The sequence below is a fragment of the Meriones unguiculatus genome, chromosome 14, assembly GCF_030254825.1.
Source record: "Meriones unguiculatus strain TT.TT164.6M chromosome 14, Bangor_MerUng_6.1, whole genome shotgun sequence".
Classification (NCBI taxonomy): Eukaryota; Metazoa; Chordata; class Mammalia; order Rodentia; family Muridae; genus Meriones; species Meriones unguiculatus.
The window spans coordinates 87,707,818-87,733,752 of NC_083361.1; the positions used below are offsets into that span (position 1 = coordinate 87,707,818).

The 25,935-nt window shown below is 43.4% G+C and overlaps 3 protein-coding genes across 3 annotated transcripts; all 3 read left to right on the forward strand.

The window, feature by feature from the left end:
- The first annotated feature begins 2,282 nt into the window (after nt 1–2,282).
- Nucleotides 2,283–3,227, forward strand: LOC110543348 (olfactory receptor 52B4-like). The gene has a single exon (XM_021629703.2). The coding sequence runs from the start codon at nt 2,283–2,285 to the stop codon at nt 3,225–3,227; it is 945 nt and encodes a 314-aa protein (XP_021485378.2).
- A 4,591-nt stretch (nt 3,228–7,818) lies between these two features.
- Nucleotides 7,819–8,763, forward strand: LOC110543347 (olfactory receptor 52B4-like). Its single transcript, XM_021629701.2, has one exon. It carries the CDS (start codon nt 7,819–7,821, stop codon nt 8,761–8,763), a length of 945 nt encoding a protein of 314 aa, XP_021485376.2.
- Nucleotides 8,764–17,861: 9,098 nt separating this feature from the next.
- Nucleotides 17,862–18,806, forward strand: LOC110544612 (olfactory receptor 52B4-like). The gene has a single exon (XM_021630524.2). The coding sequence runs from the start codon at nt 17,862–17,864 to the stop codon at nt 18,804–18,806; it is 945 nt and encodes a 314-aa protein (XP_021486199.2).
- The last annotated feature ends 7,129 nt before the right edge of the window (nt 18,807–25,935 follow it).

The following is a 25,935-nucleotide window of genomic DNA, read 5'->3' on the forward strand; positions in this document are numbered from 1 at the left end:
GGACCTACCCTATCTGTGGACTTGGGGAGGGGCAGGGAGGAGATGAAGAAGGGAGGGTGGGGTTGGGAGGGGAGGAGGGAGGAGGCTACAGCTGGGATACTAAGTAAATAAACTGTAATTAATATAAAAATAAAAATAATTAAAAAAGAACCTACGCCTGGGCAGTGAATGGGGTAGGTGGTGGCTAAGGTTCGAGGGCTTGGAGGACAGAGAGGATCTTGGGACAGAGATAGACAGGAAGAGAAGAGGAAGGAGGAAGCCACGATTGGTTATCGTGAAAAAAAAAAAAAAAAAAAAACAACAACAAACAAAAAAAACCCAAAAAAACCATGTGGGCCAGGAGGAAGGACTCTGAGAATGGCCTAGAAAGGAGCAATCAAGATGATAGCAGTGTCAAAATCATGTTTATTGTACCTAGAGAACAAAAAACAACAGCAGCAACAAAAAGAAGCCAGAGGAGGGCATGACGTGAGCCCAAAGACGTGCAATAATTTGCCCCATGTGCATAACTGAGGTCCCTGATGTATTTGCTCAGCCTGAAGTCTTTAGACAGATGCATAGATGCATGAAACCTCTTGTCTCAGATGCTCTTTGCTCAGAGTCCTCTTTCGATCCATTTCATTCTAGCTTGTGAGGACTTTTGTTTTTTTTTTGAGAGAGGTAATGATCATTTTATTGATAAGAGCTGAAATTTCAGCAGGAAAAGACAAAGCTGAATGGTGGCAAGCCTGCAGGCAGAGGGTTGGAAATATTTAGGTAGAGTTAAGTTGTCAGAATGGGGATGACCAGAGTTGTGGCTTGTTAGAGCCAGCTCATGTCAGTTTGGTGAGAGTCAGCTTTGTGTATTTCTTTCAGCTTGACATAGATGTATATCATATTGGCGATTTGGAAGTGAAGACAGGAGTAGGCAATTGCTAAACACCACAAATCTCTCCTGTCTCTTTTTCTTTCCCTTCCCTTCCCTTCTCCTCCTCCTTCTTTCCTTCCCATATAATTTTTACTGGTACAGTACTGGACCCAAATCACTAACATGGACTTTCTCAGGAGAAGATAATGTGCTGTCCGGTAGAGGAGGATGGAGACACCATGTCTGAGGAGCCTTTTTAGCTCTGTGTGCCAAGGACCCCTAAGCTTTTCCAAAGTAGGCTCCCTACTGATCCTGTATGGGGGTCATGTAACTACAGATGGGAGAGTCATAAAAAATCGGCAGCCGTAAACACAGAAACACAGCAGTTTAATGGTAGGAAACAAAGGCCGTTGGTATTTTTCTGCCATAGTTCCCCGGGCTGCCAAGGCCAAACTTATCAATCTTTGTATTGTACTGTGCCAGACAGGCACAAGTATCTCATGAGTGTAAAATTTTTGCTTTCATCTCATTTATTTATCTTCTGAGATTTCATTCATTAGTTCATTGTATTTGCGTCCTTCCCATCTCCCTCCTCTCACCTCCAAATCCTCTCATGGCTCCCTGAACACAAATTGTGATATGTGTGTGCGTTTGTATATATAAACATATATATATATGTTTATATATACATATTATATATATATGTGCGAGTCCACTTAGTGGTGACCTTATTTGCATGTACTTTGGCTGACAACGTAGGACTGGAGTCTTATCCACGAATGCAACAATTTCCCCCAAGAAAAACAAAACAAAAGCTGGTTCTTGTTTTAACTGCCTGCAGCACTTTATCTATGGTCCAATCTTGTGAAAACGTCCTCAGATTTTACATACACCAAATAATTGTTTTAAAATATTCTTTTATGGTTTCAATATATGTTTGATTTGTTGAATGTTTTATAGACTTGGGTCACATAAAAATCCCCAAGTAGTAAGGGTTGTGAGTGGAAAAGGTTTAAGGAGCCCTACTTTAAACTTCCATTACTAAGAATGACCTTTTTTGCTTTACTGGGCTGTGGGAAAGTACCCAGGAAGGTCACAATGAGTCAGGGAGCATCAGCAGTAATCAATGTGCTCTTCTTCATCAGAGAGACCTTGGCCATGTGATTCCTTGTGAAAGCAGGGTGACCAGTGGGGATGTGTTAATTAGGCATTCCTGACATTTAGGCAGACTGACAATTGCCCTTAGCTGGCTCTGTTAGCTTAGTTGCAAAACTCATGGCTATGGACTTCTGTGTCACTGTTCTTGGAACCCTCCCAATGGGAGAGTCAGACAGGTGTGAAGATATCTTGATAACGTTATTGGAAATCTTTGAGTGTAATTTGTATTTTCATCTTTATGAATAGGAGGTGAGATTTCTGATTGACTGTTTCACATATGAATACTGGAAACCACACTGGTATTAGCTACCCCATCTTCCGCCTGCTGGGCATCCCAGGCCTGGAGGACCAGCATGTGTGGATCTCCATCCCCTTCCTCATTTCCTATGCCACCGCCCTGCTCGGGAACAGCCTGCTCATCTTCATCATCCTCACAAGGCCTAGTCTCCATGGCCCCATGTACCTCTTCCTCTGCATGCTGGCGGGAGCAGACATCGTCCTGTCCACATCCACAGTTCCCCAGGCCTTGGCCATCTTCTGGCTCCACGCTGGCGAGATCTCGCTGGGTCGCTGCATCACTCAGCTCTTCTTCATCCATTCCACCTTCATCTCTGAGTCAGGGATCTTGCTGGTGATGGCGTTTGACCGTTACATTGCCATTTGCTACCCCCTGAGGTACACCACTGTTCTCACGAACTCCCTGATTGGGAGAATTGGAGTGATCATCTTTCTGAGAAGCTATGGTACAATTTTCCCCATAATATTTCTTCTGAAAAGATTGACTTTCTGCAAAAATAGTATATTCCCCAACACTGGCTGTAAGCACATTGTCTTGGCTCACGCTTCCTGTGATGACATCTGGATAAATATCTGGTATGGTTTCTTTGTCCTAATGTCGACAGTGGTCTTAGATATTGTCCTGGTTTTCATTTCCTACGTGCTGATCCTCCGGGCCATCTTCCGCTTGCCTTCCCAGGATGCTCGCCACAAGGCACTCAACACTTGTGGCTCCCATGTCTGTGTCATCATCCTCTTCTATGGGCCTGGGATCTTCACCACACTTACTCAGAGGTTCGGACACCACATCGCACACCATGTCCATGTTCTCCTGGGCAATGTTTGCATTCTGGCTCCGCCTATGCTGAATCCTATCATTTATGGGGTCAAAACCAAACAGATCCGGGACCAGGTGGTTCAGGTATTACTTTCAAGGCAAAAATAACTAATGTTGGAAGCAGATTTTGTGTCACAAATACAAGGGGAATTTTAGTGTGAGCGTGAGGTGAGTAGGAGGGGCACTAATCAATGGTTTCAGGCGTTGCCGTTTCTAGATGGTTCATCCATTGAGAATGGGCGCTGGCTTCTTCAAAGCCTGTATTCTGTCACTAAATAGCAGTGTCTCTGGGGGCTTTCTCGGTTCACTTTCTTGCTCATAGGAGAAGTATGCCAGACTGTCTTGCTAAGTCTCTCTTACCCCTATAACCTTGGATAGAGAGCCAGCTGAGATGTAGCCAGGACGGTGGCCTTTCTGGTAACTGCAGTGTGTTCTTTAATCCCAGAAAGCACAGCACATCCTCCTTTGTATCCTTTGCATCTTTAGGACTGTCACCATTCTGCATGTGTCCTCATGTTTCCAATAAAAAGAAAAACAAAATAAAAAGAAAATAACACTTGAATCCATATCTGTTTGTCACTATTAGCATATTTTGACTTTTCAGTTAACAAGAAATCATCTTTTATGGTTTGTTCTCCTTTAGGCTACAATTTCTCTTTTCCCTTCTTGTTTCATCTTTTACCTACACATCTCATGGAGCCTGCACTTAGCAGGGTCACATTGATCTTTCCCCACCTCCTCTTTTTTGAAAGAACCTGTAGATTTGTTTCAACATGAATATAACACATATGAGTTGATCAGAAAGCCTTTTCCACCGTTTTTGTTTTTGTTTTTGTTTTTCTTTTTTCTATTGGAAAAGTTCCCTCTCATGTCTCCCAGGCTAGTCTTACTCCCTGTGCAGCCAAGGCTGACTTTGAACATTTGATCCTCCAGCCTCTTCCTCCCAGGTGCTAGGATTATAAACATGGACCACAACATTCAGCTATAGTAGAAGTTTTGGTTTCCTTAAAAACTCAATTATGAAGGGCATGGTGGTGCATGCTTGTGATTCCAGCACTTGGGGAGGCAGAAGCAGGTGGATCTCTGAGAGTTTGAGGCCAACCTGGTCTACAAAGGGAGTCCAGGACAGCCAAGACTACACAGAGAAACCTTGACTCAAAACACACACATACACACACATAAATTCAGTTATGTAAATATGTTTTTTGTTTTAATCCCAAGTGTGTGGTATGGGACTGCCTTAGTTTATCCACAGCTGATTAAGAGCTTCCTTTGGTCCAGAAAGGAGTGTGGTCTAGGCCAGCTGGAGTTACTGGAATTCTGAGGACTCTGGAGAGCATAAATAGCAGAGCCCATAGAGAGGAAAGAGCTTTGAGGAGACAGACAGAAGAGAAAGAAGGCTGCTTGTTTGTCCTGCTTCACTTGCCGTTGCTGGGCTACTCTATGTCCTGATGACTGAGACTGGTATTTTCCCATAGAACCCAACGACTCTAACCAGCCAGCACTTGTTGTTCTTGGGGAGGACATGGTTTAATTCCCAGCACCCACATCGCGGCTCAAAACCATCTGTATACTCCAGGTCCAGGGCCTCCACCACTCTTTCCTGGGTTTAATGGGCACCAGTGATGTATGCGCAAACACCCAGGCACATAAAATAAAATAAAATAAAAAATAAAAAGAAAAATATTTACAACTGTGTCTTGGACAATCATAGCCTGCCTGTCCTATAAATGAACAATGCACACGCCATGCCTCAGCCCACAGAGCTCTGCACGGCTACTCACTGCTCTGAGGATGACTGTCCCTTCAACACACTCCTTTGCATTAAGAATAAAACTTGGGAGGGGGTTTGCAGAGATGGCTCAGTGGGTCAGCACACTTTCTATGTAAGCCTGAGGACCTGTGTTTGGATCCCACCACCTGTGTAAAAAAGGTGAGTGTGGCCGTGAACCCCTGTAATACCAGCACCTGGACTTGGCTACCCCTTAACTCCAGGGTCAGTGAGAGACCCCCATCTCAAGGGTACAAAGCAGAAAGTGATAGAGCAGGGAGCTTGACTGCCTCCTCGGGCCTTTGTTCATATATTAGCGTGCGCTCGTGCGCACACGCACACACACACACAGACAATAAAAACCACAGGTCACTTATAAGTGCCATCAACCTTTTATTTATGCTGAATGTTGGGTTTAACATTTATTTAATTAGCCCAGTTATGAAGGCAGACAGAGAAGGCTATTTCAGGACACCATCTTGAGAGATGCCGGAGAGAAGAGCAAAGAATGGAGAGGTAGGTGCTGACTTTGGAGGCGCAGCAATTTGGGAAGAGGACTAGTTGGGCGGGCAGCTCAGTCCCAGGAGAGCATGGTGTAAGGCTCCCCTCAAGGGCTCTCATGAAAGAGGATAAAGAGCTGACACTCAGTAAGCTGCCTCTGCCACAGCCCTCCGGTGGGTTCCTGGAGTCTCCCTGTGCGGCTCAGGGGTTAGAACTAAGGTAAGAACGAGGCTGCTGCTGGGTCGCGTGGCGCAGAGGTGACAGGAATCTACGAGAAGCTGAAAGCTGAGGACTGGCTCCCTGATAGCAGGTATAGAAAGCGAGCTAGGCTTTGGGAGAGAAGCAGAGAGCGCACGCTAGAGGGAACTTTGTGAAGGGTGAAGGGAAGCAATCAGAGAATGGCAGAGGTTCTCGTAATGAGGACAGGGGAGAGAAAGCATAGGGCATTCTGACACAGGCTGCAGACCTCATTGATTGTGCCGAGACCTCGGAGAGGTTCCGGGACATAGTTTCTAGTCCTGGGCTTGGCGCTGGCAGCCAGGACAACGCGGCAGATGGAGAAGAAAAGTGGGAACTGCTTTTCCTCTCAAGAAGCAAACCATGGATTGATGAGTACGAGGGGAGAAAACAATTTTAACGAGCCTAAGATATACAGCAGCTGCTGAGCTAGCAATTTAAAAATATCCTTTAATATTCTCAGATGCTCTGTTCAATTTCTTCATTTTTATGGCTGTAGGATGAATTCGCCTTTCTTCTCAGAGGAGATGCTCTTTGAACTTACCCCATTCAGAGCCTTCAGAAAGATTATTGGCTTGCCTACCTACCCACCTTTCTCTCTAACCATAAGCCTGAGTCTGAATCTGAAACATGATGTCCCCACAACAAAACAAAACAACAACAACCAGTCATTGTGCAAAATATGCTTGCTGCCAACGAACAGAGTACAATAGGCTGGGAAGTGATGAAATCACCTGTTAGTTTCCAAATAGAAAAAACTTTAATCCACCTCATGCCAGAGATAATGACTGTCTTTCTAATTTGAGTGGTTGGAGGCTTGGTTCCCTAAGGTGAGCACAGAGAGCCTCATCTCAGTCACATGAGCAAGGTCACTGCTTCTGCTTAAGAGTCTCTTGTCCACCTAGGGGGAAGGACCAGTGGCAGGCAACAGAGTCAGAGACAGCCCCTGCTCCCATTGTTAGGGGACCCATGTGTTGGCCATGCCGCAGATCCGCTACATATCTGTAGGAGGTAGGTCTAGTGGGAGAGGATGCACTTAGTCCTGCTGTGTCTTGAGGTGCCTGGGTGGATTTATACCTCTTGGGGGCCTCCCCTCCTCTGAGAAAATGAAGAAGGGGGATGCAGAGAGAGAGGGGTGTGAGGGTGCTACTGAGAGGAGAGGAGAGAAGAGGCTGGGATCAGGCTGTAAAGAGATTAAATAAATAAATAAAAAAGAAGTCTCTTGTCCACCAAAAACTACAGGCAACTAAGGAATGCAGAGAGTGGGAGAATGGTCTTCCCGAGGGAAGAGTATACCAATTGGTTATCCAAACCCAAATAGCCCTGAAAACACACATACAAGCAACAAACAGAGCAGTGAAGTCGGAGGGTTTTCAAATCTCCTTTGTGTCAGTCGCTTGTTTGTGATGTTTGGTGAGTGATCCTCTGTGACTCTCCTTAACCCTTGGATGTCTGTCCCCCGAACGAAGAATGCGAAAGTGTGCAGCCCTGGCATCAAGTGAGGCTCATGAACGCCACTGATTCCTCGGTGCCTGTGTGAACACTCAGACACACGTTATTCCTGGAACAGCACTGGCCCAGTGTTTACAATCAGATAATGTTCTAGAACACACTGTGTGTGTGTGTGTGTTTATGGAAAGAGAGAGAAAGGGAGAGAGCGCTTCATCAGTCATTATCGCTATGGCTGTGAGATATTTGTAGAGGTTAAGGATTGAGGGCGAAGGCATGCTCATGAATCTTTAGAGCAAGAAACCCAGCTGCCATCCAGCCATCTCCTTTACGCTGTCCACACTGGCTACTTTGGACTGAAAGTATTTCAGAACCGTAGTGTGTATTGCCGTGTGTTAACTTACACAGCTTCTCTTCTCTTCTGTTACTTACCTTCTGATTCTCTACTAACATTCAAGGTTCCTCAGGCACGAACGACCCAGCCTGTGTGTGTTTAACTCTTGGTAACTGAGGCTTATGAAAGAACGTCTCTCACTTTTGGTTAGTTGGAGATGTCGGGTGGACGTTACTCATTAGAGCATAGGTCACATTTCGTCTCTGTGTGTTCTCATTTACATAGTCACAGAAGATGGAAGGCAAGGCACACAACAAAAGCTCTCAGTGATACCACCGGAAATTAAGGGAATAGAGCTTTCCTTCCAGCTTCCAGCTGCGGACTGGCATCTGCAGGGGCTTCTGGGTATGACTCCCTTAAACCACACTGCTGTAAGTCACACAGTCTTCCGCCTGCTGGGCATCCCAGGCCTGGAGGACCAGCATGTGTGGATCTCCATCCCCTTCCTCATTTCCTATGCCACCGCCCTGCTCGGGAACAGCCTGCTCATCTTCATCATCCTCACAAGGCCTAGTCTCCATGGCCCCATGTACCTCTTCCTCTGCATGCTGGCGGGAGCAGACATCGTCCTGTCCACATCCACAGTTCCCCAGGCCTTGGCCATCTTCTGGCTCCACGCTGGCGAGATCTCGCTGGGTCGCTGCATCACTCAGCTCTTCTTCATCCATTCCACCTTCATCTCTGAGTCAGGGATCTTGCTGGTGATGGCGTTTGACCGTTACATTGCCATTTGCTACCCCCTGAGGTACACCACTGTTCTCACGAACTCCCTGATTGGGAGAATTGGAGTGATCATCTTTCTGAGAAGCTATGGTACAATTTTCCCCATAATATTTCTTCTGAAAAGATTGACTTTCTGCAAAAATAATATCATTCCACATACCTATTGCGAACACATAGGCTTGGCTAAATATGCCTGTAACAATATCCGGGTAAACATTTGGTATGGATTTTCTGTGCTAATGTCCACAGTGGTCTTAGATGTTGTGTTAATTTTTGTTTCCTACGTGCTGATCCTCCGGGCCATCTTCCGCTTGCCTTCCCAGGATGCTCGCCACAAAGCTCTCAACACATGCGGCTCCCACGTTTGCATCATTGTTCTCTTCTACGGGCCTGGCATCTTCACGACGCTCACGCAGAGGTTTGGGTGCCACATTCCGCCTCATGTCCACATCCTGCTGGCTAATGTCTGCATTCTGGCCCCACCTATGCTGAACCCCATCGTGTACGGAATCAAGACCAAACAAATCCAGGAGCAGGTGCTTCATGTCTTGTTTACAAAACCTAAGTGAATTTGGGTCAAAAGCTCAGTTTTTGGGATCTACAGTTACCTGCTGAGTGGTCTTTGGAGCCGGTGGGTGGGCGGGTCAGCAGGCACAGAGCTCCGCGAGCTCTGCGTCAGAGCGAGTTTACCAGGAAGGCCTTAGCACGTCCTCTCTGGTTTGTGAACACCCTGTGAGAAGGGTGCCCATCCTCAGTTCTGTACCGCCCCCAGAGCCCCCAGACCCCGGGGTAGCTAGGCTTGCTCCTGGACGCCACGTTCCCCTGACCGTTTTGGAACTAGAAGTGAATGAGAATGAGGTGAACGCCCAGGATTTTGCTCCATGGAGCTCCTCAAGCTCTGAGACCTTCATGATGTCCATGGACAACCATGTAGCTCGTTTCATTCCTTCACGCTCTTCATTCTAGTTAAGTGAAATCCCGGATCAATGACTCCTGGGCCCTGCAGTTATTTCTTTTTATATTAAAACTTACTTAGAGTGTGTACGTGTCTGTAGCCAGGGAGTGTGAAGTCTGTGGTTCACACTTACTTGGTAGAACTTACCTCGAGGAGTCTGATGACTCAGTTTTGGGAGAAGAATGAGTGGTTCCTGTAGAGGTGGTGCCTGCTCGGAGACAATAAGACACTGCAGCAGGCTGTGGCTTCACTAATCTCCTTAGGGGACATTAACATTCTTCAGGCACCCAGTCTGGCTTTTATGTGGTTCTAGGGACCCAAACTCAGGTACGCATGCTTTTTTTTTTTTTTTGTCACAAGCACGTTATGTCCTGAGCCATCTTCCCAGCCCTTAAGTTTATAAGTTGACAAAAAATAAAAAGTAAAAGCAGCCATATTTGGTACTATAGAAGATTGATTTTAGATTTCCTGATAGCTACCAAAATATTGGGAGTTCAAGTCTCTTATAAAAATGGCTTAGCATTTGCATATTACCTGAGCATGCTATCTCACGTGTTTTAAATTGTCTCTGGATTATTGGCAACACTTAATACAATGTAAATACTATGAGAACCGTTTCTGTTCTGTATTGTTTAGGGGATAATGACAAGAAGAAAAGTTTTGCATATGTCTAGTGTAAAAACATTTCCCATCTGTCATTCATTGGTTGAGTCCATTGTTGCAGAATCCACAGATAAGGAGGGCTGGCTGTGTATGAAAGCACATTTATGTGTGTTGACTGTGTCTAACATGTTTCAAAACATGTAAACATTGTGTGGCATGGCTGTAATGCTCCTCCTTACCAGAGATCTTATTTCATATTATACATGCTTGGAAATAGGTTTTAGTTGAAATAAGTTGTAATGAAATCCAGTGGCTTTTGGTGTTTTTCTTTTCCATGGTCCTTTGCTGCCAGTAGCAAAACTCTGGAAAAGGCACAAAAGAGTTGCGCAAGCCAGGATGATGAAATCTGAGAAGTTGAGGCAAGACTCTACCTCAAAGAACAGTGCAAAGGGCTGAGCTCAAGGGCTACCAGGGAGCGAGAGGTGCAGACCCCAGTAACTCAGACTGACTCGGGTTAAACAACACAGAAGCACACAGCTGAAAAGCGGGCAAAGCCCTCCACAGAGGCCCAGTGACACCATATGGAGCCAGTGCTCTTTCACTGTGAAGCCCAGACTCTGTGTTTTCGGTTTTCAAGTATGCAGGCAGGATACGAAGAGTAAAATAACTTAATTAAAACAGCTGTTAATGGGGTTGGAAGGATGTGCTGCTCTTGCTTAGGATCTGAGTTCAGTTCTGAGCTGTGAGCACACACAGCTCCCAGCTGCATGTGATTCTGCTCCAAGGGCTCTGTCACCTCTGGCCTCCACAGGAATCTGCACACACCTGCACAAAGTGCCCTTATTTACACACAGACAGACATGTAACTTAAAAATTAATAAAAATCAAATAGTTACTAAATTATAAAGCATGACAGAATATTAAAGCAGAAATCTTGAGAGTAAAAAGAAAATAAATGGCATAATAGTCAATATAAACATAAGTACAAAAATATGCATTATATAATTATGTGTAAATGTTCTAAAGGAACACTTAAGATTCTGAGGTTAGTAGTCAACTAACATTGCTTTTTGTATGTCCTACCAGTAAGAAGAATGTCATAAGCACTGAGACAGAAAAATTAGCCATACAAAAATGAGAAAACCTCTATCAGTAAACATTAACTAATTGAAAGTTAATGTTGCCATATTAATAAAAAACCCTGCTCGGACATAGCCCATTGGAGCTCAGTCTCCAAGTTCCCTAGTAAGGGGAACAGGGACTGTCTCTGACATGAACTCAGTGGCTGGCTCTTTGACCTCTCCCACCAAGGGAGGAGCAGTCTTGCTAGGCCACAGAGTAGGACATTGCAGCCAGTCCTGATAAGACCTGATAAGCTAGGGTCAGATGGAAGGGGAGGAGGACCTCTCCTATCAGTGGACTTAGAGAGGGACAGGGAGGAGAGGAGGGAGGGAGGGTGGTATTGGGAGGGAATGAGGGAGGGGGCTACAGCCAGGATACAAAGTAAATATACTGTAATTAATATAAAAAATAAAAATTTAATAAAAAAATAAAAGTGGACTTTTGTTACATAGTAATTGTTCCTGAACTGCAATATTTTACCCTAAAGGGAGGCTGTTAAGACTCAGAGATTGAACAAAATTTATAACCTCAGGAAAGCCACAAGTCTCAGGAAGTACCCAAAGCTAACAAGATTCACAAGGTCCCTGCCAAGGTTATGTAAATAAATGGTAACAACTACTGGGAAAGAGAAACTTTCCAGTCAGGCAGGGAGCTTCAAGGATGCAGATTTTGTGTGAATCCTTACCCATAATGAGTCAGGTTTTTGTGTTCTCCATTCTTCTGGTAGTGATCCCATCCTCCCATTAACCTCATTACGCTTATTCATTTGCCAAGTTGGACTTTGGTGGAATCATTCCTTTGGCCTGTCTGTGGTGAATAGATGTTTGTTCTTACCTTCCCTGGAAAAGTCACAGTGCAACTTCAGAAGAAAAGCCATGACTCAACTCATAATAATTATGGTCTGTATTTTCTAGAGAATCATCAGCACTTGAAAATCTCTTCATTAAATAGCACAGCCTTAAAATCAATTAATATAGACTGTACTGAAATAAACAGCAAAGAAACCCAATCTCATGGTGAAAATGTCCATATGTCACCGACAGAAAATCAGCCTTACAATCTGTTTTCCTTAAAATTTCATTTTCTTACAGAGGGGTAAAGTTCCATTGCGTATTCACGTTGCATTTTCATTATCTAATCATCTGTTGATGAACATCTAGGGGGCTCCACATTTTTGCTGTGAATAATACAACAAGAAACATTCAGGAAAATGGAGGAGTTTGGAAAGTATTACATTAAATGAGATGAAACAGGCTCAGAAACATAACTTCAGGTTCTGTACTTATGCATATCCTAGCTTTTAATGTTTGCATGTATGTAAATAAGAGGGAATGAGAGTGGGTGTAGGATATGAAACTAGAGAGGGAACCATTGAAGAGTGATGGAGGAAGAGCAGGGAAAAAGGTCACACAAAACATGAAAATGAAAAGGACGATAAAGGTGGAGGGAGGAAGGGAAACAACATATCTTTTATTTTAAAAAATGCTATGGTCTCTAGCATTTTTTAAAATGAGATTTCTGACTGTGCAAACGATTGGGTCTCTGAATCTATATCTGTTTTTTTTCTTGTGTGTGTGTGTGTGTGTGTAATTTTTCTTGGACTCTCTCCCTTCTGTTTGTTTGTTTTGTCCTATTACAATGAGTTAGTTTTTGTTTTATCTTATTTTATCATTATCCCTTAGGGGTCTGTTTGTATTCTAAGGAGAAACAAAAAGGGAGGGGATCTGGATGTGAAGGGGTGTGGGGAGGAACTGGGAGGAGTAGAGGGAGAGCAATGGATACAGAAAGTGTGGTACATCTGCACAATGGAATACTACTCAGAAATTAAAAACAAGGAAATCATGAAATTTGCAGGCAAATGGTGGGATCTAGAAAAGATCATCCTGAGTGAGCTAACCCAGAAGCAGAAAGACACACACAGTATATACTCACTAATTTTTTCTCTCTTCTTTTTTTAATTTTAATTTTTGCAATTTATTAATTATATGCATCCTGATTGAAGCCCCCTCCCACAACTCCTCCCAGTTCTACCTTTCCTCCCTCTTACCCCCTATCCTCTTTGCCTAGTCCACTGAAAGGGGGAGTTCTCCTTTGCCATTTGCCCATAGCTTGTCAAGTCTCATCAGGACTTACTGGATCCTCTTTCTCTGTGGCCTGGTATGACTGCATCACCAGGCACAAGGACCTGGAGAGGACAGGAGCTCTACACGGAGAGCAACAAAACCAAAAACTCTGGGCACTGAGGTCTTTTCTGAGACTGATACTCCAACCAAGGACCATTCACGGAGATAATCTAGAACCCCTGCACAGATGTAGCCTATGGCAGCTCTGTATCCAAGTGGGTACCCTAGTAAGGGGAACAGGGGCTGTCTCTGATGTGAACTCAGTGGCTGGCTCTTTGATCACCTCCCCCTGAGGGGGGATGAGATTACCAGGCCACAGGGTGTGTGGAGCTATAGAATGGCTGTTCGACTCTTGCCTGCCTGGAATCTATGATGCACATTGTGCCTTGCATGGTACAGTGAGTTTCCATCCCTGGATGCTGCTTTGAGCTTTGTAGAGGTTTGTTCCACCGTTTAGATTTGGCAGGTATTCGTATGAGAACTTGCCTCCTGCTAACCTGAGAACTGTCCTCCTGATTTTGGAATTTCCTTGAGAATATCCTGCTTTGCGATTTTCACTGAAACTAGTTCCTCCCCCCGAGTTGCCCATTCTCACTCTTTATAACCTCTAACCTAAAGTACAATAAACCGTCGAGACCTGATCAGAATTCTGTCTTGTCTCCATTCTTTGCGTCTCCTGTTCCATCCCATTCCCACACCCCCCTCCAGGTTCTATGCTGACAGTCTTGCGGGTTGGGACAACAGAGGAAGACAATGCAGCCAGTTCTGATGAGACCTGATACACTAGGGTCAGATGGAAGGAAAGGAGGACCTCCCCTATCAGTGGACTGGGGGAGGGGCATGGGAGGAGAAGAGGGAAGAGATTGGGAGAGGACGAGGGAGGGGGCTACAGCTGGGATACAAAGTAAATAAACTGTAATTAAAAAAATAAATAAATTAAAAAAAGAGCAGGCAACCGATCATGACAGAGGCAGGCCCTGATCCCTTTACTTGAGAATCCACATGGAGACTGAGCTGCCATGGGCCACATCTGAGCAGGCACTAGGTCCTCTCCACACATGGTCCTTGGTTGGTCCTACATTCTCTGCAGGACCCCCTGGGCTCAGAATATTTTTAGCTTTGTTGGTCTCCTTGTGGGGACCAACTAATAAGTGGATATTAGCCATGTATTATAGGATAAACATACTAAAATCTATAGTCCTAAAGAAGCTAAACAACAAGGAGGACCCTAGGGAAGATACTTAATTCTCATTCAGAAAGGCAAACAGGATAGACATCAGAAGCAGAAAACAGGGAACAGGACAGAAGCCAACCACAGAGGGCCTTTGAAAGACTCTGTCCAGCAGGGTATTGAAGCAAATGCTGAGATGCATACCCAAACTTTGGGCAGAGTGCAGGGAATCTTACGGAAGAAGGGGGAGATAGAAAAGACTTGGAGGGGGCAAGACCTCCACAAGGAGACCAACAGAGCCAAAAAATCTGGGCCCAGGGTGGCCTGCAGAGACTGATGAATTAATCAAGGACCATACATGGAAAAGACGTAGAACCCCTGCTCAGATGTAGCCTATGCACAGGCAGCTCAGTCTCCATGGGGGTTCCCTAGTAAGGGGAGCAGGGGCAGTCTCTGGCATGACCTCAGTTGCCTGGTCTTTGATCACCTCCCCCTGGTGTGGTGGCCTTACTAGGCCACAGAGAAAGAGGATCCAGACAGTCCTGATGGGACCTGTTAGGCTAGGGACATATAGTAGGGGAGGAGGACCTCCCTTATCGGTAGACTAGGGGAGAGGCATAGAGGAGGAAAAGGGAGAGAGTGTAAGACCAGGAGGAGATGAGGGAGGATGCTATAGCTGGGGTACAAAGTGAATAAATTATAAATAATAATAATTTAAAAATATTTTAAGATACTCTAGGGAAAGGTGGAGGTTTCAGGGCCTTGCTGAGGCTCATTAAGGGGAAGTTACTTCCTCCTGCTCAAAGGAGTTTCCACTCTGGGATCTACTCTTGGCTCTGGGTAGAGATATGGCCTTCTGTTCTGCCCCAAAGAACAATGTTACATGCCATTGTCCTCTCCCTTAAGAATTAATTCAACTGACCTGTTAATCACTCCTCAGAAGGACTGAATCATCCAAAGACATGTTAAAGAGCTGAGCAGAATGGCCACACCTTTAGGAAATAATGTACTTACACTTCCCAGAAGCCTCTGACTTGATTTAGTTGCTTGCAGATCTTCACTTACTGCCTGCTTTTTGGAGTTCTCACCCAGAAACTTTTCCTTTTTTCTTCTTCTCTTTTTTGGATAACTGGTGGGCCTTCTCATTCTTTCTTTGAAGTCATCACCTGTCACATAACTGCTGTGTGTCTACTTTCTGAGTGTCATTGCTGAGCCTGCCTGGTTTCTTGGACACTAATACAAAAAGCCAGGCAACCCCTTTCCTCTGATACGTCTCCCTCCTCTCAGAAGCTGCCTTTACAGCTTGCCGTGCTTCTTGGTATAATGTTCACTTTACCCTTGTTCATTCAAATGCTGATTTCTCTCCCCCACTCTCTGGTTTCAGTCTGGACATTGGATTGTGATACTTATTCTAAGCATCACCTGTCTCAACTTTGTGTAAACACGCCAAAATAAAGCAACTAGCCGCAATGTTGAGCAATGAAAAGGCAGCAGGAAGAGAGGGAGGAGCCAGAGGACAGAAGGTGGGAGGCAGAGGAGGAGAGAAGGGCAGGAGAGGCTGGGAGAGCAGAGCTGAAAGAGAGATCTTGAAACAACGTGGAGAGATGGACTGGACCTAATATATCACTAAAAGCAAGTCTAATGTGGATAATCTAAATGTTAGGAAACTATGAGGGATTGAAGGTTTAGGATGGAGTAACTATTGCCCAGCATTGTGTTCTAGGTTAATTGAATAAATCATAGTCTCTGTGCCGTGATTTGGTTATACAGCTGTTTAGGATTAACAGCAGCGTTACTAAAAGAAAATTATTAGTAACTATTAATCGCCACTTACAACACATGCTTGCCTTTTTACTTTCATTTTCTTATAGGTCCCCAGGCTTCTTTTTGAGCTCATTTTAAAAACCCTTTGGAGACATCAACTGAAATGTTTATTTATTAAAAAGAACACACGCCCACCTCTTCTCCAGAGGTGGAGGAGAAGGTAGAGGTGTGGGCAGATTTAAAGTGCCATGATAATGAGACTCTGTGGATAATGGAGGGATTTTGGAAACAGCTCTAAATTTGTTCTCCCTGGTGTGGAAGCATCCCCTGGGGCCTTCAAGCACAAGTATGAAACCTCTGCTCCCTGTAACACTGAGTCTTATGTGAATTTATATCATTCTCTGCAGTGGAGGCAGGTGAGTTACTTATTGGTATGAGGCGATTTTCTTGGAGAAACTGGTATGTATCCCAAGAGTGCTGGGTCTAAGGTGAGTGTCCGAAAATACGAAGGTGTTTGTCTGGAATTCAATAGGCAGAGAAAAGTGTGGAACCATAACTGTAGGTGATCTAGTAGAGAGGGCCGAGTGATGACAGGGAGCGGAGGAGCAAAGGCTACGGAAGACCATCGGGATCTTATGTGCCCAGATCCCCGAGTCCTTCCTAAGATCTGCTTAGGTTCTAGGCCCCAGCTACTGTAAATAGCCTGCTCCTTGTTTTCTCTCATTCAGTATTTTTACATACTAGATTCTGGAAGTACACAATGAAAAACAAAGTTAAAAAATCAGTATAGATCAAACTAAGTAAAGAACAGTTTAACAAGACTTTGCTGTGTTGTTATCCAAAAGCATGGGCGCCCCTTGACTCCTGGAAGCTTTGCCTACTTCCTCTTCCTACTTAAGCACAATTATTGGGCTTCACTGCATCTCCTCCTGCTGTTTCTGTTCAGGAGCGGGGTGAACATAGCTGGGTTCGGTCCTCTCTTGTGGTTACTTTTTCTTTTTCTTTCTTTCTTTCTTTCTTTCTTTCTTTCTTTCTTTCTTTCTTTCTTTCTTTCTTTCTTTCCTCCTCCTCCTTCCTCCTTCCTTCCTTCCTTCCTTCCTTCCTTCCTTCCTTCCTTCCTTCCTTCCCCTTCCTTCCTTCCTTCCTTCCTTCCTTCCTTCCTTCCTTCCTTCCTTCCTTCCCCTTCCTTCCTTCCTTCCTTCCTTCCTTCCTTCCTTCCTTCCTTCCTTCCTTCCTTCCTCTCTCTCTCTCTCTCTCTCTCTCTCTCTTTCTTTCTTTCTCTCTTTCTTTCTCTCTTCCTTCTTTCCTTCCTTTCTCCCTCCCTCCCTCCCTCTGTCCCTCCCTCCCTCCTTCCCTCCCTCCCTCCCTCCCTCCCTTCCTCTCTCTCTCTGTTTTTAGAGAAAAGGTTTCTCTGTGTATCCTTGGCTGTTGTGGACTCTCTTTGTAGACCAGGCTGGCCTCAAACTCACAGAGATCTCCCTGTCCCTGCCTCCTTGAGTGCCTGGCTCCCTTCTAGCGTTTTCATACCTCTTTGAATTTTTCCCATTACATCTGGAGGTATGACTTCCCTCAGGGTGCATATGTTTTTAATCTTTGTGTGCTGTTGATTGACTTGTGGTAGCTGCTGTCCACTCCAGGACGTCTGCCAAATCAGACCCTTCAGTTTAGCAGACTAAAGTACTTTTCCCCTTTTGGTCCCATAGATTTCTTATTGTACACTAATATATTTCAGTTAGCCATGTAAAACTCTATCTGGCTGTAATATTTCTCTCTTCAAAGAAGCAGACCATATCTTATTCAACTGTTCATCTGATGTAGTTCTAGGCACACCAGCAGTGAAAAACAACAAGAAACTCTGGTATCATCTAAAAATACCTTTGAACACAATATGAGATTTCAGTTCTCTGTGAAATGCCATCTGTATCAAGTATGGATACTGTCAACCACACTGCTGTAAGTCACACAGTCTTCCGCCTGCTGGGCATCCCCGGCCTGGAGGACCAGCATGTGTGGATCTCCATCCCCTTCCTCCTTTCCTATGCCACCGCCCTGCTCGGGAACAGCCTGCTCATCTTCATCATCCTCACAAGGCCTAGTCTCCATGGCCCCATGTACCTCTTCCTCTGCATGCTGGCGGGAGCAGACATCGTCCTGTCCACATCCACAGTTCCCCAGGCCTTGGCCATCTTCTGGCTCCACGCTGGCGAGATCTCGCTGGGTCGCTGCATCACTCAGCTCTTCTTCATCCATTCCACCTTCATCTCTGAGTCAGGGATCTTGCTGGTGATGGCGTTTGACCGTTACATTGCCATTTGCTACCCCCTGAGGTACACCACTGTTCTCACGAACTCCCTGATTGGGAGAATTGGAGTGATCATCTTTCTGAGAAGCTATGGTACAGTTTTCCCCATAATATTTCTTTTGAAAAGACTAACTTTCTGCAGAACCAACATTCTCCCACATACAGCCTGTGAGCATACTGGCTTGTCCAAGTATGCTTGTAATGACCTTCAAGTAAACATCTGGTATGGATTTTTTGTCTTAATGTCAACAGTAACTTTAGATGTTGTGCTAATATTTATTTCCTATATGCTGATCCTCCATGCTATCTTCCGTCTTACATCCCAAGATGCCCGCCACAAAGCTCTTAATACTTGTGGGTCCCATGTTTGTGTTATCATACTCTTTTATGGGCCTGGGATCTTCTCAACCCTCTCTCATCAGTTTGGGCACCAGATCTCAACTGCTGTCCATGTTCTAATTGCTAATGTCTGCATCCTGGCGCCACCAATGTTGAACCCCATCATCTACGGTGTCAAGACCAAGCAAATCCGAGACCAAGTGGCTCATGTCTTGTTTCTGAAAGTAATCTGACTTGCAGAACAGAAACCAAACTATTGTATTTTCAACATTCTAGTCATGTATGAGGTGAACCCTAAAAGGAATGTAGGCAAGGAATGTTGAGCCAAGCTATTTATCTGAATGACTCTCTTTCTGGATAAATGTCATTAAGGGAGATTTGATGTGCTTTTCAAGGTCTCATATCAGCAATGACATTGACATACCTGGAGTTTTCACATTCAGAGTCTGAGAAATACATTCTATCTTTAAAATCCAAGTTCTAGCTTATGATCTATAGATAGGTATTTGGGCAGAGAGCAGTAGATGACTGCTGGATTTTCATGTACCAAATTAATTCCCAGTCTTCTTATTTACTTTAAACATTCCTCTACGTGTTCTTCTCTGTCCTCCTCTTCTTCACATCTTCATTTCTCATCGGCTCATTTTGTCTCCAAAGGTGTTGTTATTCAGAAGACAAGGATCTCTGGTTCCTCAACCCTGTAGCACAGTCTTGCTGTCTGTTTGTCTCTCTGTCTCTTGTCTTTGTATCAGTCTCAATATATCTCTCATTTTCCTCGCTCTCTGACTTGCTGTTCCTCTTGTTGGTCCCCCACCACAACAAAGCACTTTGAAAAGATTGCATCTTCACTGTTTGTTCGCTGTCTTCTCTCTGCCCTTTGGGTTGTTCTGTAGTCATTCTTTCTCCCTGTACCGACGACAATGTATGCTGTTGGGACAATCACACGGTGTGTGGTTGGAACACAGTCAGAAGAATGACCCAGGGTGAGCAAGGCCTTGAGGAACTGTGAGGGAGGCTCCAGGAAGAAGGGCACAGGGCCTTTTACCTCAATTGCATTTTGTTCCCGGGATTGTTCCTGGATGTGATTTTGTGCTCCTTGTGACAAACATTTACATTCGGTTTATAAGACGCTTGTCCTTGTTGGATGTCAGATCATAGCCGTCGGACCTGATCTGATCAATGTACCCTGAATCTGGATATGGCCTTCTGCCTTGCTTTTGTGTCTTCCCAGATAAAATGTATGGCACGTGCCAGGAAATTGTGTTTAAATAGGTCTGTCCTGAGAAAGTTCTGGGGAGGGGCTGCTGTGTTAATATTTAGTATGTGCTTACTGGCATTTATTTACATGCGTTTCTGAATTCAAACAATGTTCTTTGGATCACTACTTTCTTTGTTACATTCATGTGTAGAAGAACACGGAAACAGAAGTAAGGTTGTCTGCAGCACTAGGCTGTCATCTGGCCCATTCTTCCAGGTCCAGAAGACAAGACAGATCTGTACAGGTTGTCTAAAAAGTCGACAGACACATTCTACACCTTAACAGGAAGTAGCAGCAGCGCTGACAAACCTGCTCTCTTTCAGAAAAATCGTTGCTCATCCCATGTCAGGTGCTATAATAAAAAGATACCATTATATAAATCACCTGCTTTTTCTTACAGACATATTCATTAATGATATTCTCTAAATATAGTTCCTCCTATGCAGATGAGTAAGTTAGATTTTATTCCACCCACTCTTTTAGACTATGACTTTTCAGTAAAGTTATGTGGACTTACTTTTATGCCTAAAATATCAAATATCTTTGGGTATTTTTAATACATACTAGATAAAACTCTATAATTTGGTATTATCTCTTTTTAATTGTTTTATAAAAATTTCTAGTTAAATTCTCTGACCTGAAAATTTACTTTCCTGGAACCTGTAAAGTACAAACTTAATATTTTCATATTTAAAGGAAATTAAATATGAAATATGATTTTTTTTTCTTAATTTAGCTTTAAGTTTGTTGTTTTCAACGACTGTTAAATTTATGAGCATAAGTTATTTATATCATCATCTTTTGTTTTTTAACACTTTTGGTTAAACTTTTGGTTTTTTTTGACACTCATACATTTTAATGGTTTTTCAATGTGATGTTTCAACACATGGATAAAGCATGCACTGGTCAAATCCATCCTCTTTATTTACTCCTTCACAACCTTTTGTAATCACCATTTTACCTTTAGGCTGACTTTTTAACTCCCATGTAATCCTAACTGTATGTTTTCAACCTAAAATTCTGCTATCAATCACTTAGATATTCTTTTTCATTTTTATGGCTTACTTCTTATATCTAATTTTTCAAAAATATATATCAATAAATAAATCTTAGGAAAATAAAGCAAACAGCTGGATAACTGGTAAGGTAAGTACAACTTCCAGCTTATTTAGTCCTTTACACAGTTGCAACTTTCTGAGCATGGGAGACAAGCTTTCCCTCTCTCCCATATCATATAGCATAACACTTGTGAGTTACGAAGAATAGTGTCATTTTCTCATATCTCACAACGTTAGTTCAGGAGCAGGCGGACTAAGCCTATTAAAAATACACAGTCTTTTTCTTCATGGTTGAGAGGAGGGTAAACTTTCTCACAGCTGTAGTTGTCTATAATAACTTCATCAAAATTGCTTCTTTGTTGCAATTAGAACCTAGCTACTTTTCTTATGAGTTTAGGGTATATAGATTTGTTGCTCATAGTGATGAGTTCCACAGACACTTTCACTGAAGTAACTTTCACTGTATTCACCCCATCCCCTCATGTTCTTTTTTTGTTGCCCTTGCCACTAGCCCCACATTCCCCTGTTTTTACTTTGACTTTCATATCATATACATACATAGTTACACATGTCACATACAAGTGACTGTCTGTGTCTAAGATCTGGGATTCACAAGTGAGAGAAAAGATGTTTGTCTTTCTGAATCTGACTTATTTTTCCTAACACAATGGTCTCCGGTTGTATTCACCTCTCTGCAAATTAAACACTTACATCCTCTTATGGGTTAATGAAATGATGTGTGTATACATACACACTATATTTTCCTTCTTTATTATTGTTGTTGGTACCTGGGCTGATTCCATTAACTTGGTTGTTTTTGTCCCTTCTGTCTTCTGACCCTAACTTCCAAGACTCTTAACCTCTCTTTATTATTTTTGTTGTTTTTAAAATCATATTGGGAGATATTTTTATGACCTCGGTTCATTTTTTTCTAATAACCTTTACCTCTGTCTAATAAACTGGTTAACCAAAACACTGAATTTTATTTTTTATTCAATGATTGAATTTAAAAATGGATACATTTTAATTTATCTTCACAGAAAAAATGTTCAGAAAGTAGGAAATTTGCATGTACTCCTTTTCTTCCTTCCTCTGGTTTTGTCTGTTGTTAATATCCTGCATTGGTGTGGTAGATTTATTCAGGCTTATAATTAATACATACATATTTATCATCAATAAAATCTATAGTTTCCACTCCAAGACTTTGTTGATAGCCTAAGTTGGCAGAATTGAATCGTAGTCTCCATGAATTTGGTAGTTAACTGGACTCATATTAATGTGGGATTGGTTAGGTAATGGAAAAGAATACTTAGTGGATTTGATGATGGTTAAAAGGAAATGATAATGACTTTTTATGAGTCTAAACTGAAGAATATAAATGACAACATACTGGTGAACTCAAGATAGTTACAGTTATTCATACAAGGTCAAATCAAGATCAAGCTGGGCAACACTCCAGCATAGACGGGGAGGGGTTCTTAAGGCTCCTCCTCTTGCTGAGGAGCTAGTGACAGTGATGGCTGCTGATGGACACTGGGATGGTGTCATGCTCCCTAACATGGGTGGCTCCCCCATCCATGAGGCAGTAACTGAATTAGAGGGTTACATACAAAAAAGAAGAGGACATGTCTGGGGTGGTCTAGGGGCGACTGGGAGGGAATGGAAGTGATAAAGACACATTGTATACATACATGAGAATGTCAGGGGATAGAGAGAAATGCGCTTAACATTACAAACCATTAACCAGAATGTAAATCCCACAGAGTGGTCTGGTAGCTCAGGAAGAAGAGAGTGATGTCAGTGGAGTACAGTCTTGGTGGGGTTAATATAGTATGTGTAGCTGGCATGTATGTGGGCAACCAAACTGTGACTGGACAGTAGACTGTCTGGAAGTATGACTCTGGAAGTAGACAGGTGGTTAAGATGATGGGGCTGAATGCCCAGAGCAGAGCGGGGAGGAGCCGAGCTGAGGAGGAAGCGGCTGAGAGCCTGGGCAGTGTGAGGAACGGAGAAAAGAAACGTGTTGCACACACACACAGGAGCACATCATTCAGCCTTCAAAACAGGGAAATCCTGTGTGCAGGAGCGTGCGCGACCCTGAAGACATTGTGCTAAGTGAAATAATTCAGATGTGATGCGGAGAGAATACATAATGCAGGACAGACAGCTGGAGTCTAAAACAGCCGGTCCTCAGAAGCAGGGTTAGACGGTGGTGTCCAGGTAGAGGGCAGGGAAGTCGGGAAGACCGCCAAAGGGCCCCACACTTTGGTTATGGGAGGTGGATAGGTTTTGGAAATCTAAGGCTCGAGGATGTGTCAATAGTACACTTGAAGTTTGCTAAGATGGAGACCTCACCACACACCCAAACCCAAAGGCTTGTAAGTGAAGTAACGCATATTTGCATTAGTTTTGTTTTGGTGGTTATTTCAGTGTACACACATATCAAGCATCCATTTGTACACATGCAATGCACACATTTTAATTTGTCAATTATACTCCAGTACGTTTTTTGGGGAAAAGAACAGAGAGAGGAATTAGCTGTCTACACAGGCACTGAACTGTTTATCCAAGGGAGCCACCATCTTGCGCGTGTTTGTGGAGGAATCTGGCAGGTACACCGTCAGCACTGAGAAGGAGGAGTTAGACCTTACCAGATCAGCAGCGTTTCTGCAAGAAAGTCAGGAAATACTAGTCCTGAAACAAGCCCAGCAAAGTCCTGGGTGCACCTTAAGTGATTTTGTATCAGCCAGGGAAGCACCACACAGTAAAAATGCACATTAAGAGATTTCATATCTTAAAAGTATCAGTAAGTCTCACCAGTTTAAATAAATTGCACCAAAATATCCATAGAAAGAGACTTCACTAGATGTTTTTTATTTCCAGATTCTCTTTGCTGGCTACGTTTCACTGTGCAATAATTCCATGAGGGCATTTGTCTTCACTCCTGTATTTGGAAGTGTCTGGCATGCCTGGCGTGAAATGGACTTCCAGTGGGATTATTATTGTTTTTATTTACTTGAAAAAGATTTCTAACAAGTATTAAAATATGAACTTTTCCATCAGTACTAAGATAAAGTACAAAGAGATGAAAATATTTTGATGGGAATTGCATCAATCTGTAGATTGCTTTTGGCAGGATGGCCATTTCACTATGCTAATCCTACCGATCCATGAACACGGGAGATCTTTGTCTCTTCTGATATCTTCTTCTATTTCTTTCTTCAAAGACTTGAAGTTTCTTTCATACAAGTCTTTCACTTGCTTGGTTACACCAAGATATTTTATGTTTTTGTGGTTATTGTGAAGGGTGTTGTTTCCCTACTTTCTTTCTCATCCCCTTTGTCTTTTGCATACAGGAGAGCTACTGATTTTTTTGATTTAATTTTTTTATCCAGCTATCTTGCTGAATGTGTAAGAGTTCCTTGGTAGACTTTTTGGGGTCACTTATGTGTACTGTCATATCATCCTTGAATAGTGATAATTGGACTCCTTTCCGATTTGTATCCCTTGATCTCCTTTAGTTGTCTTCCTGCTCTAGCTAGGACTTCAAGTACTATGTTAAAAAGATACAGAGAGAGTGGGTGGGCAGCCTTGCTTTGTGTTGAAATTGTGGTATATTTACACAATGGAATAATGCAATGGAATAATATTAAAAACAAAAAATAATGAAAATTTCAGGTAAATGGATGGAGCTAGAAAAGGTTATCCTGAGTGAGCTAACTCAGAACCAGAAAGCATGTTACATACTCATTTATAATTGGATATTAACCATATAATACAGGATAACCATACTAAAATCCATAGACCTAAAGAAGCTAAATAACAAGGAGGACCCTAGGGAGGATTTTTAATTCTCATTCAGAAGGGCAAATGGAATAGACACTGGAAGTGAAGAGAGATAACAGGATGAGAGCCTACGATAGATTTCCTCTTAGAGACTCCACCCAGCAGTGGATCAAAGCAGATGCTGAGGCTCATAGCCAAACTTGGGGCAGTAATTAGGGAGTCTTATGGAAGAGTCGGGGGATAGAAGGACCTGGAAGGGGCAGGAGCTCCATGACCAACAAAGCAAACATATCTGGACCCATGGGGGCCTTCAGAGCCTGATGCACCAACTGAGAACCATGCACAGAGAGGACCTAGATTCCCTGCTCAGATGTAGTCCACAGACAGCTCAGTCTCCATGTGAGTTCCTTAGCATGGGAAGCAGAGGCTGTCTCTTACATGCACTCTCTTGCCTTTGATCACTTTCCCCTGGTGAGGTGGCCTTACCAGGCCACAGAGGAAGAGGATGCAGGCAGTCCTGACAAGAATTGATAGGCTGGGGTCAGATGGTTGGGGAGGAAGGCTCCCTTTTCTGAGGATTAGGGGAGCAGAATAGGGGGAAAACGGAGGAAGAGATGGTGGGACCAGGAGAAGACAAGGAAGGGGGCTACAATCAGGATATAAAGTGAAAAAATTATAAAAAGTAAATGTAAATAAAATTTTATGTTACAGTTTCATTTTTTGAAGTACCACACATTTAATTTAAATAATTCAGAGTACATATAGAGATTAGTATTCTGGATTGGTGATGGCTTAGTGAGTGCAAAGAATTTGATCCTACCATGGAAAGAGAGAATCAGATTATGAAAGTTGTCCTCTGACCTGCACACATGTTCCATGGCACAAATGCCCACAATCACACACACACACACACACACACACACACACACACACACACACACGTCACATAACACACACATACCAGCAGTAAGATAACAGAAAACAAATCGGGGTATGTGAGAAGGTTTGAAGGGAGGAAAGGGAATGGGGAAGTGGTGTAATTATATTAAGATCTCAGAACTAAAAGGAAGTAAAAAACGCATCATGCCAAGCCAACAGTGCAGAATATCCACTTACCCATTTTCTTCAAGGACTATTTGTAGTGTGCTAACTCGTGGTATCGTGCTGACCTGGAGACAGACACAGCTGTAACAGAGCCATGTGGTGGAATTGTGCTGTACTTCGGTTTCTTGATATACCAGGGGGTTTTACCCATTTCTG